Here is a 12,029-nt window from a genome sequence, read left to right as displayed (position 1 = left end):
CTTTGCGCACACGGATCGTGATTGGAAGGCGCGCAGCCCCACTGGCAAATTTCCTCGTGTCACCCACCACCTGTACTCAGGCTGCACTGCACAGTGCTTCCGTCCTCCGCCGTTGGTCGAGTCGAGTCGAGTCTGGGTCGCTCCTCTGGGGTCTGTCGGCGTTGGAGTTTCCGCCGGGCCGCCCCTTGCAGGGCCCAGCCCAGCCCCCTCTTGCCCTTCGCCCCGCCCCTGCGGTTGGTTAAAGTGCAGTGCCAGTGCAGTGCCAGTGCAGTGCACTCAGCTGGTATGTATTACCAGACAGTACCGACTCCTCGAGAGGGGACCAGCCAGACCTCAGGACACACAGCATGAGTGTGTGGCATGAGCAGCCAGCCAACCACCCGATATTGCGCCCCTTCCACCCCCCCCTCTTTTTTTTTCGTGTGGTTTTATTATTATTATTTTTTATCAACTTTCATTTTTTTTGTTTCTTTGGTTCCTGCGCGAAAGCTGGCCTCGCGTTCTCTTTGCTCTTCTTTTACATTTCTCCTTGGATGCCTGTTTTTTTTTTTTTTTTTTGGGAACGCTTGGAGGGGGGCGGCGGGGGAGAGCAGATGTCAACTGGGATGCACGGTTGACGTGCAGAGGCGGCACCATGTCTTGCGGCGAGTTTGCCTCTTTACCAGGGTTTCCTGGGCGATGCGCACAAGGAATTGACGTGTTGGACGTGGACGGGGGCGCTGACTTGAACCTTGAACTCGAGATATGGCGGTTTGGCTGGGGGGGGGGGGAGGGAGGCATTCCGCGCTTTCGCAAACGACTTTGACGGGGAGCAGCGTGCTGGTGCTTGGCACGGCAAGTTGGAAGTTGAGTTGGGCGGGGATGGCTCGGTCAGAGGGCATGATTCGCCGTGCAAGCGCGTGGCTGCATTTCCTGACGCATGTCTCGGGCCGGCTGTGAAGAGCTGCAGCCGCGCTCCACCTGAGGGCCCTTTTTTGTTTCTTTATTGTTTATTTTTTTGCTTCTTTGGAAAGAAAAAAAAAAAAGAAAAAAACCAGGCGTGATGCAGATGGCGCCCCCCCCCCCCCCCCCCACCTTGCCTTGCCTTGCTTGACGGCGCACGGCGCACGACTTGGTACGCCGTAGTGTAAACTCTGGAGGCAAGCCGACGTGCCTGAGGGAGGCTGGGGGGACAGTCGAGAACCGACCGGCCTGGGCCTGGCATTCGTGCAGAGGAGAAGGGGGGAAAAGCCGTCGGGCCCTTGCTTGCTCGCTCAACTATCAGGCTCGGCGGCCAGGCATCCAAGCGCACGCACGCGCGTACGTCATCCATTTCGTCCTCAGAACCCGGGTATCCGGTCACGAGTGTTGTTCCCGGAGAAGCTGAACCACGCGCGCGGGAACAAAGGCGCCAGATGTGCTCGGTACTCAGTAACGTCTGCGTCTGCGTCGGCATCGTCGAGCATCCCCTTCGACTCGAGTACCGAGTCCCCGACCTGACGTGCAAGCGAGGCCGTGGCTCCCGAGGCAAAAAAAAAAAAAAAAAAAAAAAAAAAAAAAAAAAAAAAAAAAAAAAAGGGCCTACTGCAACGACAGTTATGGTTTGCATATGCACTCGTGTGGTGTTGTGACGAGTCCCAGAAGAGGCCCTTCGCCAGGCCAGGGGTGGTCTGACAGAGCGAGCATCCAGAGTGTTCCGTACGTTGCGCAACGCTCGCACTATGCTGACGTTTATATTTTCCCCCTTTCTCGCTGCGCTTGGTCGTGCTTCGCTGGGGCGAGAGGATGCCGCCAGCCCTGCTAACCTGTCTTTTGCCTTTGCGCTCCGAGGCAGCACCGCGCTGCATGCAGCTCGACACTGAAGAGCAGGGCCTTTGTTCCCTCGCGTCCTGGCGCTTGGAAATGGCCCGTCAGGTGGGCAGGACCAGCAACCCAACGGGCAGGCAAAGAGTCGGTCCAACGATGGCTGCTGAGCCCGAGGCATGCCTGCGGCTCCTGTTCGGCCCCCGTCCATGCAATGCAATGTACTCCGTAAAGCCGCAAGCGCTTCCGTCCACGTGCGCCCAACTGCTGCACGAATCCGTGTTGCTGGGCGAGGCGAGCTGCTCGCATCATCGCATGCTTACGGACTGCATGGTTTGTGCATGCATCGCTGGTAATACATGGGCTAATGTCCCACAGTCCATGCCTAGGACAACTCCTGGCGCCGTCCACTGCCCGCCCTAGCTAGCAATGACGATGTGCTCGCCGTCATGTTTTGGAGCCGGTACCCGCGGGATCGCCTGGCAATCAGCACCGGCGACCCAGCTGGGCAAAGCGAAAAGACGAAGAATGCCTGCACCGTTGGCGCTGGGACGTGCGCAAAATAACCACCTGTATGTAGTATGACTTGGTGCGCGACGGAGGACGGACATAACAGGGCAAGACGTGGGAACAGCAGTTTGGACAGGATTCTGGTGCGTGATGACAAACGTACCGTGCTGGACATGCCACAGTCACCTGGACGTCCATTGCAAGTCCAAACATATTCTTCATTCCCCGGACGTTCTGCAAGAACAGTCGGTTCCAAGCCCCAGAGCTTCTCTGCGCCAGACGACTTGGCTGACATCTCTTAGCAATCCGTGGGCGCAGGCCGTCGACTTTGCGAATATGAGGGGCATTTTCCTCCACCTAGGCCGCACTGTAAGCCATGCACAAGAGCTTCCACGGATTGGTCTGCTGCAACAAGTCGACCGTCTTGTTGGGACGATGCTCTCTTGAGCGGCTCGCTTGACGCTGGTGAAAGAATGTCAACGTCGCGCAAGACCGGGAACACCAAGGCTCTCCTATCCCCGAATGCGAAGACGTTATGGAACTCGTTAAAAAGACTGACGACCCTGCTGGCACAGAAGTCCATGGGCTCGTGGTGGTTCTATTCCGAACAAGGGCTGGGATGTATCCGGTTCCCGGGTCCTTTCGCTGGCACCCGCGCTGAATGGACGAAGCGTCGAGCGAGAGAGCTGGGGCCGCGTCCACTCGGGGCTGAGAAGTGGCCCGAGATGTGGGAGAGTTTGTTTCGACCCTGTGAACGGCGCGTGTCGCACCCGATTGCGCAGTTTGCGGCGACTTGCCGAACTTTCTTGCGCTTGAGCTCATGGCGTTTCATGGCCGACTTTGTCGTGGCAGAACAGAGAACAGTACTGAAGACTTTGGGAAACTGGGAACTCGGGAGCATGGCCAAGCCCCTGCTCTTGCCTTGCCAGCCAAAGCCCGACCGACGCCTGACGCCAGAATCAGTGTGCATGCGAAAGTTCTTGAAGTCTGGTCTATTCTAGAGCAAGTCTGCGGACACAGTGTGTGCTCACGTGACGGCCAGCCGAAAGACCTACAAATCTCGCCTCAGACATGATTGTTCTTCTCAGAGATGCCGCACGCAAGCATAAATATCCGACGTCTATAATAATCTTCTCCTAATCATAAGGAATCCCTCGAACAGGACAGATTTTACGATCCTAACATAGGCGCGCTTTCGCTCATTTACACTCGCGCGCCCCAACACGGCATTGTTGATGCCTCTTCCCCAACAGACACCAGCAGCAAGAGGATGCACTACATACGGCTTCCGGGACCCCCAAAGCTGATGGTTGGGCGCGATGGCATAAGAGCCGAGCTCGTGTTCGCAATCTGCACCGACCTGGGTGATAAGTTCCTCTGGCCGACTGATCCCGTCACCCTCGGCGTCAAAGCTCACATCGAGCCGTCATCAATCTGGGACGCAGAAAAGTCGTGCTCGCTATCTACGGTTCAATGGAGCCCTGGAAAGCGGATTGTCAAGCAAAGTTTTATGCTTCCGCGCATGGTTGAGAATGCTTTCAAAGGGGGAAAGACCGTCTCGGTCTCCATCAGCCCCGATGACCCAACGCTTTGCGCTGACGGGGTCCGCAACATTATCAGATCTTCAGTCAGCACTCGCAGCGGTGACGGCAGTGCCAAGCATGGGTTAATATTGCCCGTCTGGGTAGGGTTGAGCGGTCCCAGTGTCGACGGCGATGCTTGTCTTCGCCGCATTCTCCTGGCTGGTCCGTCAGCGCGACCCCGATACCTGGAGATTGGGGAAGAGATTGGGGAGAGCATCGCTCGCCACATTTGGGACGCTGGCCTCGTCTCGCTCTGCGCCATCGCAGGCGCATTCGAGTTTCCCGAACTCGAGACCAGCCAGAGCAGCTGCATGACGAGGCTGCTGGGAATTTTGAACAAGCAAGATGGCGTCAACGTCCTCGAGCTTGGCTGTGGTGTCGGAATCCTAGGAATAGGGCTCAGTGCCGTTTATCCAAGGGGGGTCAGAGAATGCACGATCCTCATGACGGATCTTGGCGAGGCGGAGGCCAGGGCACGGTCCAACGTGGGTCTCTTGCGACAGCAGCGTTTTGGATCCGACCGGGGCTACGCCCAAGTCTTGTACGAGAATCTTGACTGGGAGAGTGGGCAGCAGGGCCGGTTTGGCAGCAGGGTGCAAGACCGCCGCTGGGACCTCATTATGCTTAGCGATTGCACTTACAACGCCGACAGTATACCAGCCCTCGTGGGCACCTTGTCGGCCTTGCACCGTCTGAACCTGGAGTTCCCGGCGGCTGAGAGCGAGGAGCCCTTTTCGACCAAAGTCTTTGTCGCGACCAAACCCCGCCATGATGACGAGCTGGTTCTCTTCGGTATGATGGCGGATGAGCGCTGGACCATGCTCGACAAACTGACTCTCCCGCTTCCCGTCCTCGACACTGAGCCGGAGCGAGTCGAAATGTACCTTTTCGAAAAAGTTTAAGAATCGGGCCGCGGGTGCGGGGCCTTCGTTTAAGATGCATCCCAGTGCGACTTTTTTTGGGGGAAAGGACTCCCCCCTGGGACGGACATGCATGGTCCTACCGCCGGTTGTTTCACCCATGCCAACTTTCATGTTTTGCAGACTTGACTTGATGCTGCATAGGCAAAGTGTAAAACTGCAACTTTGCCCTTGCCAGGCCGTGAGCCCCGTCGTTACTGGAGGGGGCAAGGATCAAATGTACCGCGCTGAGACATGGCTCTGAGTGTTGGATGGAAATCCCGGCCCCCAGACTTGAGAATATTATGTGAAACGACCTGCAGCACGACCTGCATCGTCCCGGGAACAAGACGTGCGGGTTTTTGAGATTGTACGCCTTGACCAGGAACACTCAACAGAGGCCCGACGCACCAGGCATGCAACGTTATCCGTGACGTAGACCGACCCTGCTGCCTTGACTGCAGTCAGTATGCGTCGATCGTAATGCGGTGTCATGGCTCTTCTTGCGTCTGGGTTCTACGGCCCAGCCCGGTGCCTCCTGCCGCAATCAACTGCATGGTACCAGACAGTATGTATTGAGCTACTAGGCACTTGGGCTGGCTCTAATGCCCCAGACGCCGCCGAGCTTAAAGCCCCGAAATAACCGTTGACGCCCGCTGACATGTCCCAAGACAAGACATGGGGTGGTTTGCAAGTCCAACCAGCGTATGCACCATACTGCAGGATCCGGTGCGCAGTACTCTGCGCGTGGCATGCGGGTACTTACCGAACCGCCGGAATAGAATCCCGCAGCCAAGGCCGCGACGGAACGAACGTTCCGTCTGGCAAGGCGATTCAGCAGACCTGCGTTGCGTGGCTTCGGCCAGAAACAGGGATTGTCGGCGCGTGCATGTGAGGAAGACGTCGCCAGGCCATGATTGCGATGGCTGATTATTACCCGTCTCATTATTACGAAAAGAGAATGCATGTAGTTCTTCTCGTTCAACTGATCAAAGTTGGCAGGTTGTCGGCATGAAGCGGATTAAAGAGAAGCGTTTCGGAATATCATATATGCAGGCCCAGCGGTAGTTTATGTCTGATGTAAGCGGTTGCCAGCGGTCAATGCTAGTCAGGGGGATTTGCGGGGCCGACGTACTGACAGAGGTTACCGACCTCCTAAGGTAGTAAGTACCAGCAGTAACGACGACCTACTTCTAGGTACGTGTTTTGGTTATTCGGGTCCTTTGGGTTCCCGAGAATGGACGCTTTTTAGCTTTCCCTAATGAACTTGCTACCTGAACCAAAACATACCTACGGGTAGTCTCAGGTAATTTTTTTTCTAGGAAGCAAAATACAAGGCACGGTGAAGTACCCGAAATTTGCGAGGAGCGGACATATGGGCGAACCAGGGTCAGGGCTCTGTGCGCCGCCACCTGCCAGGCTGGGACTTGCCGATTTGATCTGCCACCATGCTTCCTCAACTCATGCATCGCATCTGCAACCCCAGCCCCCGTTCCGTTCTCAGCTCTGCATCGCCCTTCATGACTCGCAACGACTGGCAGAGACCAGAGACCAGAGACGCCGATGACGAAGCCGGCAAAGGCTGGCTCCAGCGGCGCAGCCCTGGGAGCAGAAAGGAAAAGAAACAAGGAAATCAGACGACATGGGCAGGTAGTCGGTCGGTCACTCATGTCTAGGAAGAAGAGATTGCTCATGCTAACGCCGTTCGTTGTCTGTGCCGCCGCTTAGTGCCGCGGCCACGATACTAGCGCCATCGCCGTCGACACCGCCCTGGCGCTTGACAAGAATCTATATTTGACAACACGACCCAGGCCCCCAAGGTATTAGCCCCATAAGCACCACATATGGCGTCAAAGGACCGTCCCGCTTGGCAGCCGACACGTCGCTTTCCAAGGTCCCTGGTACCGGATACTCGGGCTCTCGTCACCGCCCCGACCTTCGCTGCCCTAGTCTTGGCTCGCATGCAGCCGAATCAGTCCACGAGCAAGTCCAGCCATCATTTACCAGTCTGGCGGTTCAGCAGGTTTCGAAAGAGTTCTGTGCAAGCAAACGCTTGAACCCCTACATCAGCAATGCGGCAGCATCATCCCAAAGGTCCACCCTCGTTTCGAGCCCACCGTCGTGAAGAAAATCATCCAGTCGGCTAGTTTTTGCTCTCTTCAAGTCATAAGTCAAGGTTTGCCACCGTTGCAGCTTGACGACTTTTCCCTACCTTCTCTTTTATTGGTCCGTCGGGACTGCTAATGGAAGGCCGAGTTGTCTTTTACTCCTCTTCTTTGTCTTTAGCCCTGCACTGCATGCCTGCTTTATGTGGCCATGTCCTAAATCAACGAGTGTTCACGTCGATCCTTGGTATTGCCCCTCTTTTTCATTTGATTTTCAAAACTGGTCCGACTCTGCCCATACTCGGTTCGCCCACAAGTAGGAAAATAAAAAAAAAGGAGACGCGCCAAATGTTAACAAAAGGCTCTGTGCCATGGAAGCATAAATCAGGTTATACGGCACCTGCAAGACGCAAAAATGGTCTGTGGGCTCTCTTCTGGATTTGAGAAATAACAAGGCTTAAGTAAGTGGCTCGCACAACGACTGGAAACCCAGACTCAAAGGGCAACAACGCACATGGCCGATGACGAGACATTTGGGCCAGACGGCACCGAGCCGACAGATCATGGGTCGCGTGACTCTTGCTCAACTGCCCGGAACCGTGGGAGCTCCGAAAAGGATGCAGTTCTTGCAAGAACAGCAGTCTGTGTGGAGCAGGCTGAGGCCGACTTTGCCCAGCTACAGAGGGAATTAACCCGCGTCTCGAGGACCGGCCGCGGAGAGAGCACGACAAAAGACGTGGATGCCGAAAAAGGAGTGACGGAGGATTCTGCACACTTCAGCGCAAATTCTTCTTTTGACCTTGAAGCAGCGTTGCGTGGGAACCTTGCTGCCGCCGGCGAAGCTGCCGGAATCAGGGCTAAACGCATTGGTGCTTGTTGGGATGGCTTGACCGTCAGGGGGGTTGGTGGCAGGGCCAATCACGCAAAGACCTTCTGGAATGCGTGCATCGATTTCTTTGATATCGTCACCCCGATGGCAGGTTTTCTGGGGCTCGGTAAAAGGCCACAAGAGGCCATTCTTCTCGACAACTTTCAGGGCGTATGCAAACCAGGAGAGATGGTGCTGGTTCTGGGCAAACCCGGCTCCGGTTGCACCACCTTTCTCAAAGTAATCGCCAACCAGCGGTATGGGTATTCCAGTGTGGAAGGAGAGGTGTTTTACGGCCCATGGACGGCCAAAGAGTTCAACCGCTACAGGGCCGAAGCCGTGTACAGCGCCGAGGACGACATCCACCATCCGACTCTCACTGTTGAGCAGACGCTAGGCTTCGCCCTCGATACAAAGATGCCTGCTAGGAGACCTGGCAACATGGCCAAGGGAGAATTCAAGGAGCGCGCCATTTCTTTGCTCCTCAAAATGTTCAACATCGAGCACACCAGGAAGACAATTGTTGGCAACCATTTCATTAGGGGAGTTTCTGGCGGCGAGCGGAAACGAGTCTCCATCGCCGAGATGATGACAACTGATGCCTGCCTTTTTTCGTGGGATAACAGCACCCGCGGTCTGGACGCCATCACTGCTCTTGACTTTGCAAGGTCGCTTCGCATCCAGGCAAACTTGTACAAGACGACTACTTTTGCATCTCTATACCAAGCCTCCGAGGACATGTACAACCTGTTCGACAAGGTCATGGTTATCGACGAGGGTAGGCAGGTTTTCTTCGGTCCTGCCAAGGAAGCCCGCAGCTATTTTGAAGGGCTCGGGTTCGCCTCACAACCAAGACAATCCACGCCTGACTACTTGACTGGTTGTACCGACGAGTTTGAAAGACGGTACGCGCCGGGAAGATCGGAAAAAGATGCCCCCCACGACTCAAGCACGCTGTTGGAGGCTTTTGCAAATTCATCCTACAAAGCAAAGCTCGAGAGGGAGGTTGCAGAGTACAAGGCCAGATTCGAGCAGGACAAGCACGAGCACGATGGCTTTCAAGCTGCGGTCGAGGAAAGCAAGCGCGCAACCTCCCGCAAGTCTGTCTACCAAGTCGGATTCCACCTCCAGGTTTGGGCGCTGATGAAGAGGCAGCTCATCCTCAAGCTGCAGGATCGGTTTGCCCTGACTCTGGAATGGGCAAGTATCGTCATCGTCGGCATTGTCATGGGTACTCTGTACTCGGGCATGGACAAGACTTCCGCAAGCGCCTTCAGCAGAGCAGGTCTTCTCTTCATGGCCGTTGTGTTCTGCGCCTTTCGATCGTTTTCTGAAGTGGGCGGCATCATGACGGGGCGTGACATCGTCAACAAACACAAGGCATTTGCCTTCCACCGGCCATCAGCCTTGTGGATCAGCCAAGTCATCGTGGACCAGGCATTTGCGGCAACGGAAATCTTGCTCTTCTCCATCGTCGTCTACTTCATAGCTGGCTTGGCAAGAGATGTCGGCGCCTTCTCCACGTTTTATCTCCTGATTCTGACCATGAACATTGCGATGACGCTCTTGTTCCGCGTGGTGGGTTGTGCAAGCCCTGACTTTGATTATGCCCTCAAGATTTGCACCGTCTTCGCCTCGGTCTTTTGCTTAACGTCGGGATACATGGTGCAGTACCGGTCAGAGAGAGCTTGGCTTCGGTGGATTTTCTGGGTCAATCCGCTCGGGCTCACCTTCAGCGCCCTGATGCAGAACGAGTTTCGGCGTATCGACATGACTTGCACAGCCGATTCTCTGATCCCTTCAGGACCAGGTTACAACGACATCAACCACCAGGTGTGCACGCTGCCTGGTTCCAAACCGGGAACCGCCTTTGTCGCTGGTCCCGACTATCTCGCCGACGGCTTTTCGTACCATCCTGGTGGTTTGTGGCGCAACTGGATTATCGTTGGGATCATCATAGTGTTTCTACTCACCCTGAACGCCATCTTGGGCGAAGTGGTCAGGTATGGAACGGACAGCAGTTCTCTAAAAGTCTATCAGCGACCCAATAAGGAACGCGAAGCTCTCAATGAGAAGCTTCTGCAAAAGCGGGACAGGAGACGCAGGGATAAGTCCAGCGAGGCAGGACCAGAATTTACATTCTGGTCGGAAAGCATCCTGACTTGGGAGAACATCAACTACCACGTACCCGTTCCCGGGGGCACTCAAACACTCCTCCACAACGTGTATGGGTACGTGCGACCTGGTGAGATAACGGCCTTGATGGGGGCTTCCGGGGCCGGTAAAACCACCTTGCTTGACGTCTTGGCTTCCCGGAAGAAGATGGGTGTAGTCACTGGTCGCGTCCTTGTTGATGGTTCCGTGCCTGGAAAGCAGTTTCAGCGATCAACTGGCTATGCCGAACAACTTGATCATCACGAACCCACGCAAACAGTCCGAGAGGCACTCCGATTTTCTGCCGACCTTAGACAGCCGTTCAAGACTCCAATAGCCGAGCGTCACGCCTATGTCGAGGAGATCATCGCCCTCCTGGAGATGGAAACCATTGCCGACTGCATCATTGGCACTGCACAGGCGGGCTTGACTGTCGAGCAGCGCAAGAGAGTCACTATCGGCATAGAGCTGGCCGCCAAGCCTGAGCTGCTCCTGTTCTTGGATGAACCCACGTCTGGCCTTGACAGTCAGAGCGCCGCTACGATGGTGCGCTTCCTCAAGAAACTAGCTGCTGCAGGTCAAGCTATCCTTTGCACAATCCACCAGCCCAACGCGAGCTTGTTTGAAAGCTTTGACCGCCTCCTTCTGCTTCAGCGTGGCGGACGAACCGTCTACCTTGGCGATATCGGCGACGATGCTTACGTTCTTCGTGACTATCTGAAGCGCCACGGCGCCGAGGCTGGTCCGACAGATAACATTGCCGAGTTTATGCTCGAAGCCATTGGAGCCGGCAGTTCACCCCGCGTCGGCGAACGCGACTGGGCCGACATGTGGGACGAGAGTCCTGAGCTGGAGCAGGTCAAGGTCGACATAGCTCGGATGGCGGAGGAGCGACGAGCAGTGGCGCGACACTCGGCCTCCGACTCGGCAAAGGAGTATGCGTCGCCGACTCATCACCAGCTCCAGGTTGTCTGCCGTCGCATGTTTCGAGCTTACTGGCGATCGCCAAACTATCTCTTTACCAGACTGTTCAGTCACCTAGCTCTCGCTTCCATCACCGGCCTCAGCTATTTCAGCCTGGACGACTCGCGCTCTTCGTTGCAGTACACTGTCTTTGTCGTATTCCAAGCGACCGCTCTGCCAGTCCTGCTCACCAGCCAAGTTGGAGTCATGTTCCACATGAAGCGGGACTTGTTCTTTCGAGAAGCGTCGTCCAAGATGTACTCGCCCTGGACGTTTGCGACAGCCATGATAGTCGCCGAGGTACCTTGTTCTGTTCTTTGCGCCATCGTCTTCTTCGCGTGCCTCTACTTTTTGCCGGGTCTGGATGCAACGCCTTCCCGGGCCGGCTACCAGTTCTTGATGATTCTCATTACCGAAGTCTTTGCCGTGACACTAGGCCAGGGCCTAGCTGCGCTGACGCCATCGCCACGCGTCGCAGCGCTATTCGAGCCCTTCAACTACGTCATCTTTGCGCTGTTCTGCGGCGTTACCATACCCGCCTCCCAGATGCCCGGGTTCTGGCGCGCCTGGCTGTACCAGCTGGATCCGTTCACCCGCCTCATCGGCGGCATGGTCACCACCGCCCTTCACGGGCTCGAGGTCGTCTGTACCTCTGCAGAGGTCAACCGCTTCACGGCCCCGGACAACACAACCTGCGGAGAGTACATGTCTCCCTTCTTTGAGCGGGGCTCCCCGGGCTACCTGGTTCGAAACGACACGCAAAACTGCGAGTATTGCGCGTACAAGGTTGGCGATGAGTTTTACAAGCCCCTAGGCATGTCTTTTGACCACAGGTGGCGAGAGCTGGGACTCTACGCCGCCTTTGTCGGCAGCAACGTGATGATTTTATTTGCGGCGGTAAGCAGCTCTGCTCCTCTCGGTTCCGCTATCCTGCCATGGAAAAGAGGCGACTAACCGGCGGGATGGCAGATTCGATATCTCAACTTTAATAGGAGATGAGCCACCGGCGGGCAATTCGAGGTGGAGTCGTAGGCGATGATTTTTGTTGAGCTGGATTTCACCGTCTTTTATTCACGTCTTTACTTGCATCTTTTGTCTTTTCCCTGCCCTTCTTTTCCCTCTCTTGGTAGACAAGGTTTACCGTGTTGTGTGTGCGATTGGCAAC

General features: G+C 55.8%; 4 protein-coding genes across 4 annotated transcripts; all 4 read left to right on the top strand.

Annotated features, from left to right (window-relative positions):
• Positions 1-2,765: 2,765 nt before the first annotated feature.
• UV8b_08021 (uncharacterized protein) lies at positions 2,766-3,293 on the top strand (the record flags this gene model as incomplete). The annotated part of the gene is made up of 1 exon (XM_043145518.1): positions 2,766-3,293. The coding sequence occupies one exon, from the start codon at positions 2,766-2,768 to the stop codon at positions 3,291-3,293; it is 528 nt and encodes a 175-aa protein (XP_043001453.1).
• Positions 3,294-3,562: 269 nt separating this feature from the next.
• On the top strand, positions 3,563-4,777 carry UV8b_08020 (uncharacterized protein; the record flags this gene model as incomplete). The annotated part of the gene is made up of 1 exon (XM_043145517.1): positions 3,563-4,777. The coding sequence occupies one exon, from the start codon at positions 3,563-3,565 to the stop codon at positions 4,775-4,777; it is 1,215 nt and encodes a 404-aa protein (XP_043001452.1).
• A 1,841-nt stretch (positions 4,778-6,618) lies between these two features.
• UV8b_08019 (uncharacterized protein) lies at positions 6,619-6,831 on the top strand (the record flags this gene model as incomplete). Its single annotated transcript, XM_043145516.1, has 1 exon — positions 6,619-6,831. The coding sequence occupies one exon, from the start codon at positions 6,619-6,621 to the stop codon at positions 6,829-6,831; it is 213 nt and encodes a 70-aa protein (XP_043001451.1).
• Positions 6,832-7,393: 562 nt separating this feature from the next.
• Positions 7,394-11,863, top strand: UV8b_08018 (uncharacterized protein; the record flags this gene model as incomplete). The annotated part of the gene is made up of 2 exons (XM_043145515.1): positions 7,394-11,761; positions 11,834-11,863. The coding sequence occupies 2 exons, from the start codon at positions 7,394-7,396 to the stop codon at positions 11,861-11,863; spliced, it is 4,398 nt and encodes a 1,465-aa protein (XP_043001450.1).
• Between the last annotated feature and the right edge of the window lie 166 nt (positions 11,864-12,029).

The sequence above is a fragment of the Ustilaginoidea virens genome, chromosome 7 (genome assembly GCF_000687475.1).
Source record: "Ustilaginoidea virens chromosome 7, complete sequence".
Classification (NCBI taxonomy): Eukaryota; Fungi; Ascomycota; class Sordariomycetes; order Hypocreales; family Clavicipitaceae; genus Ustilaginoidea; species Ustilaginoidea virens.
Note: the sequence above shows the minus strand (reverse complement) of the source record. Positions and strands in the feature narration are given on the sequence as shown.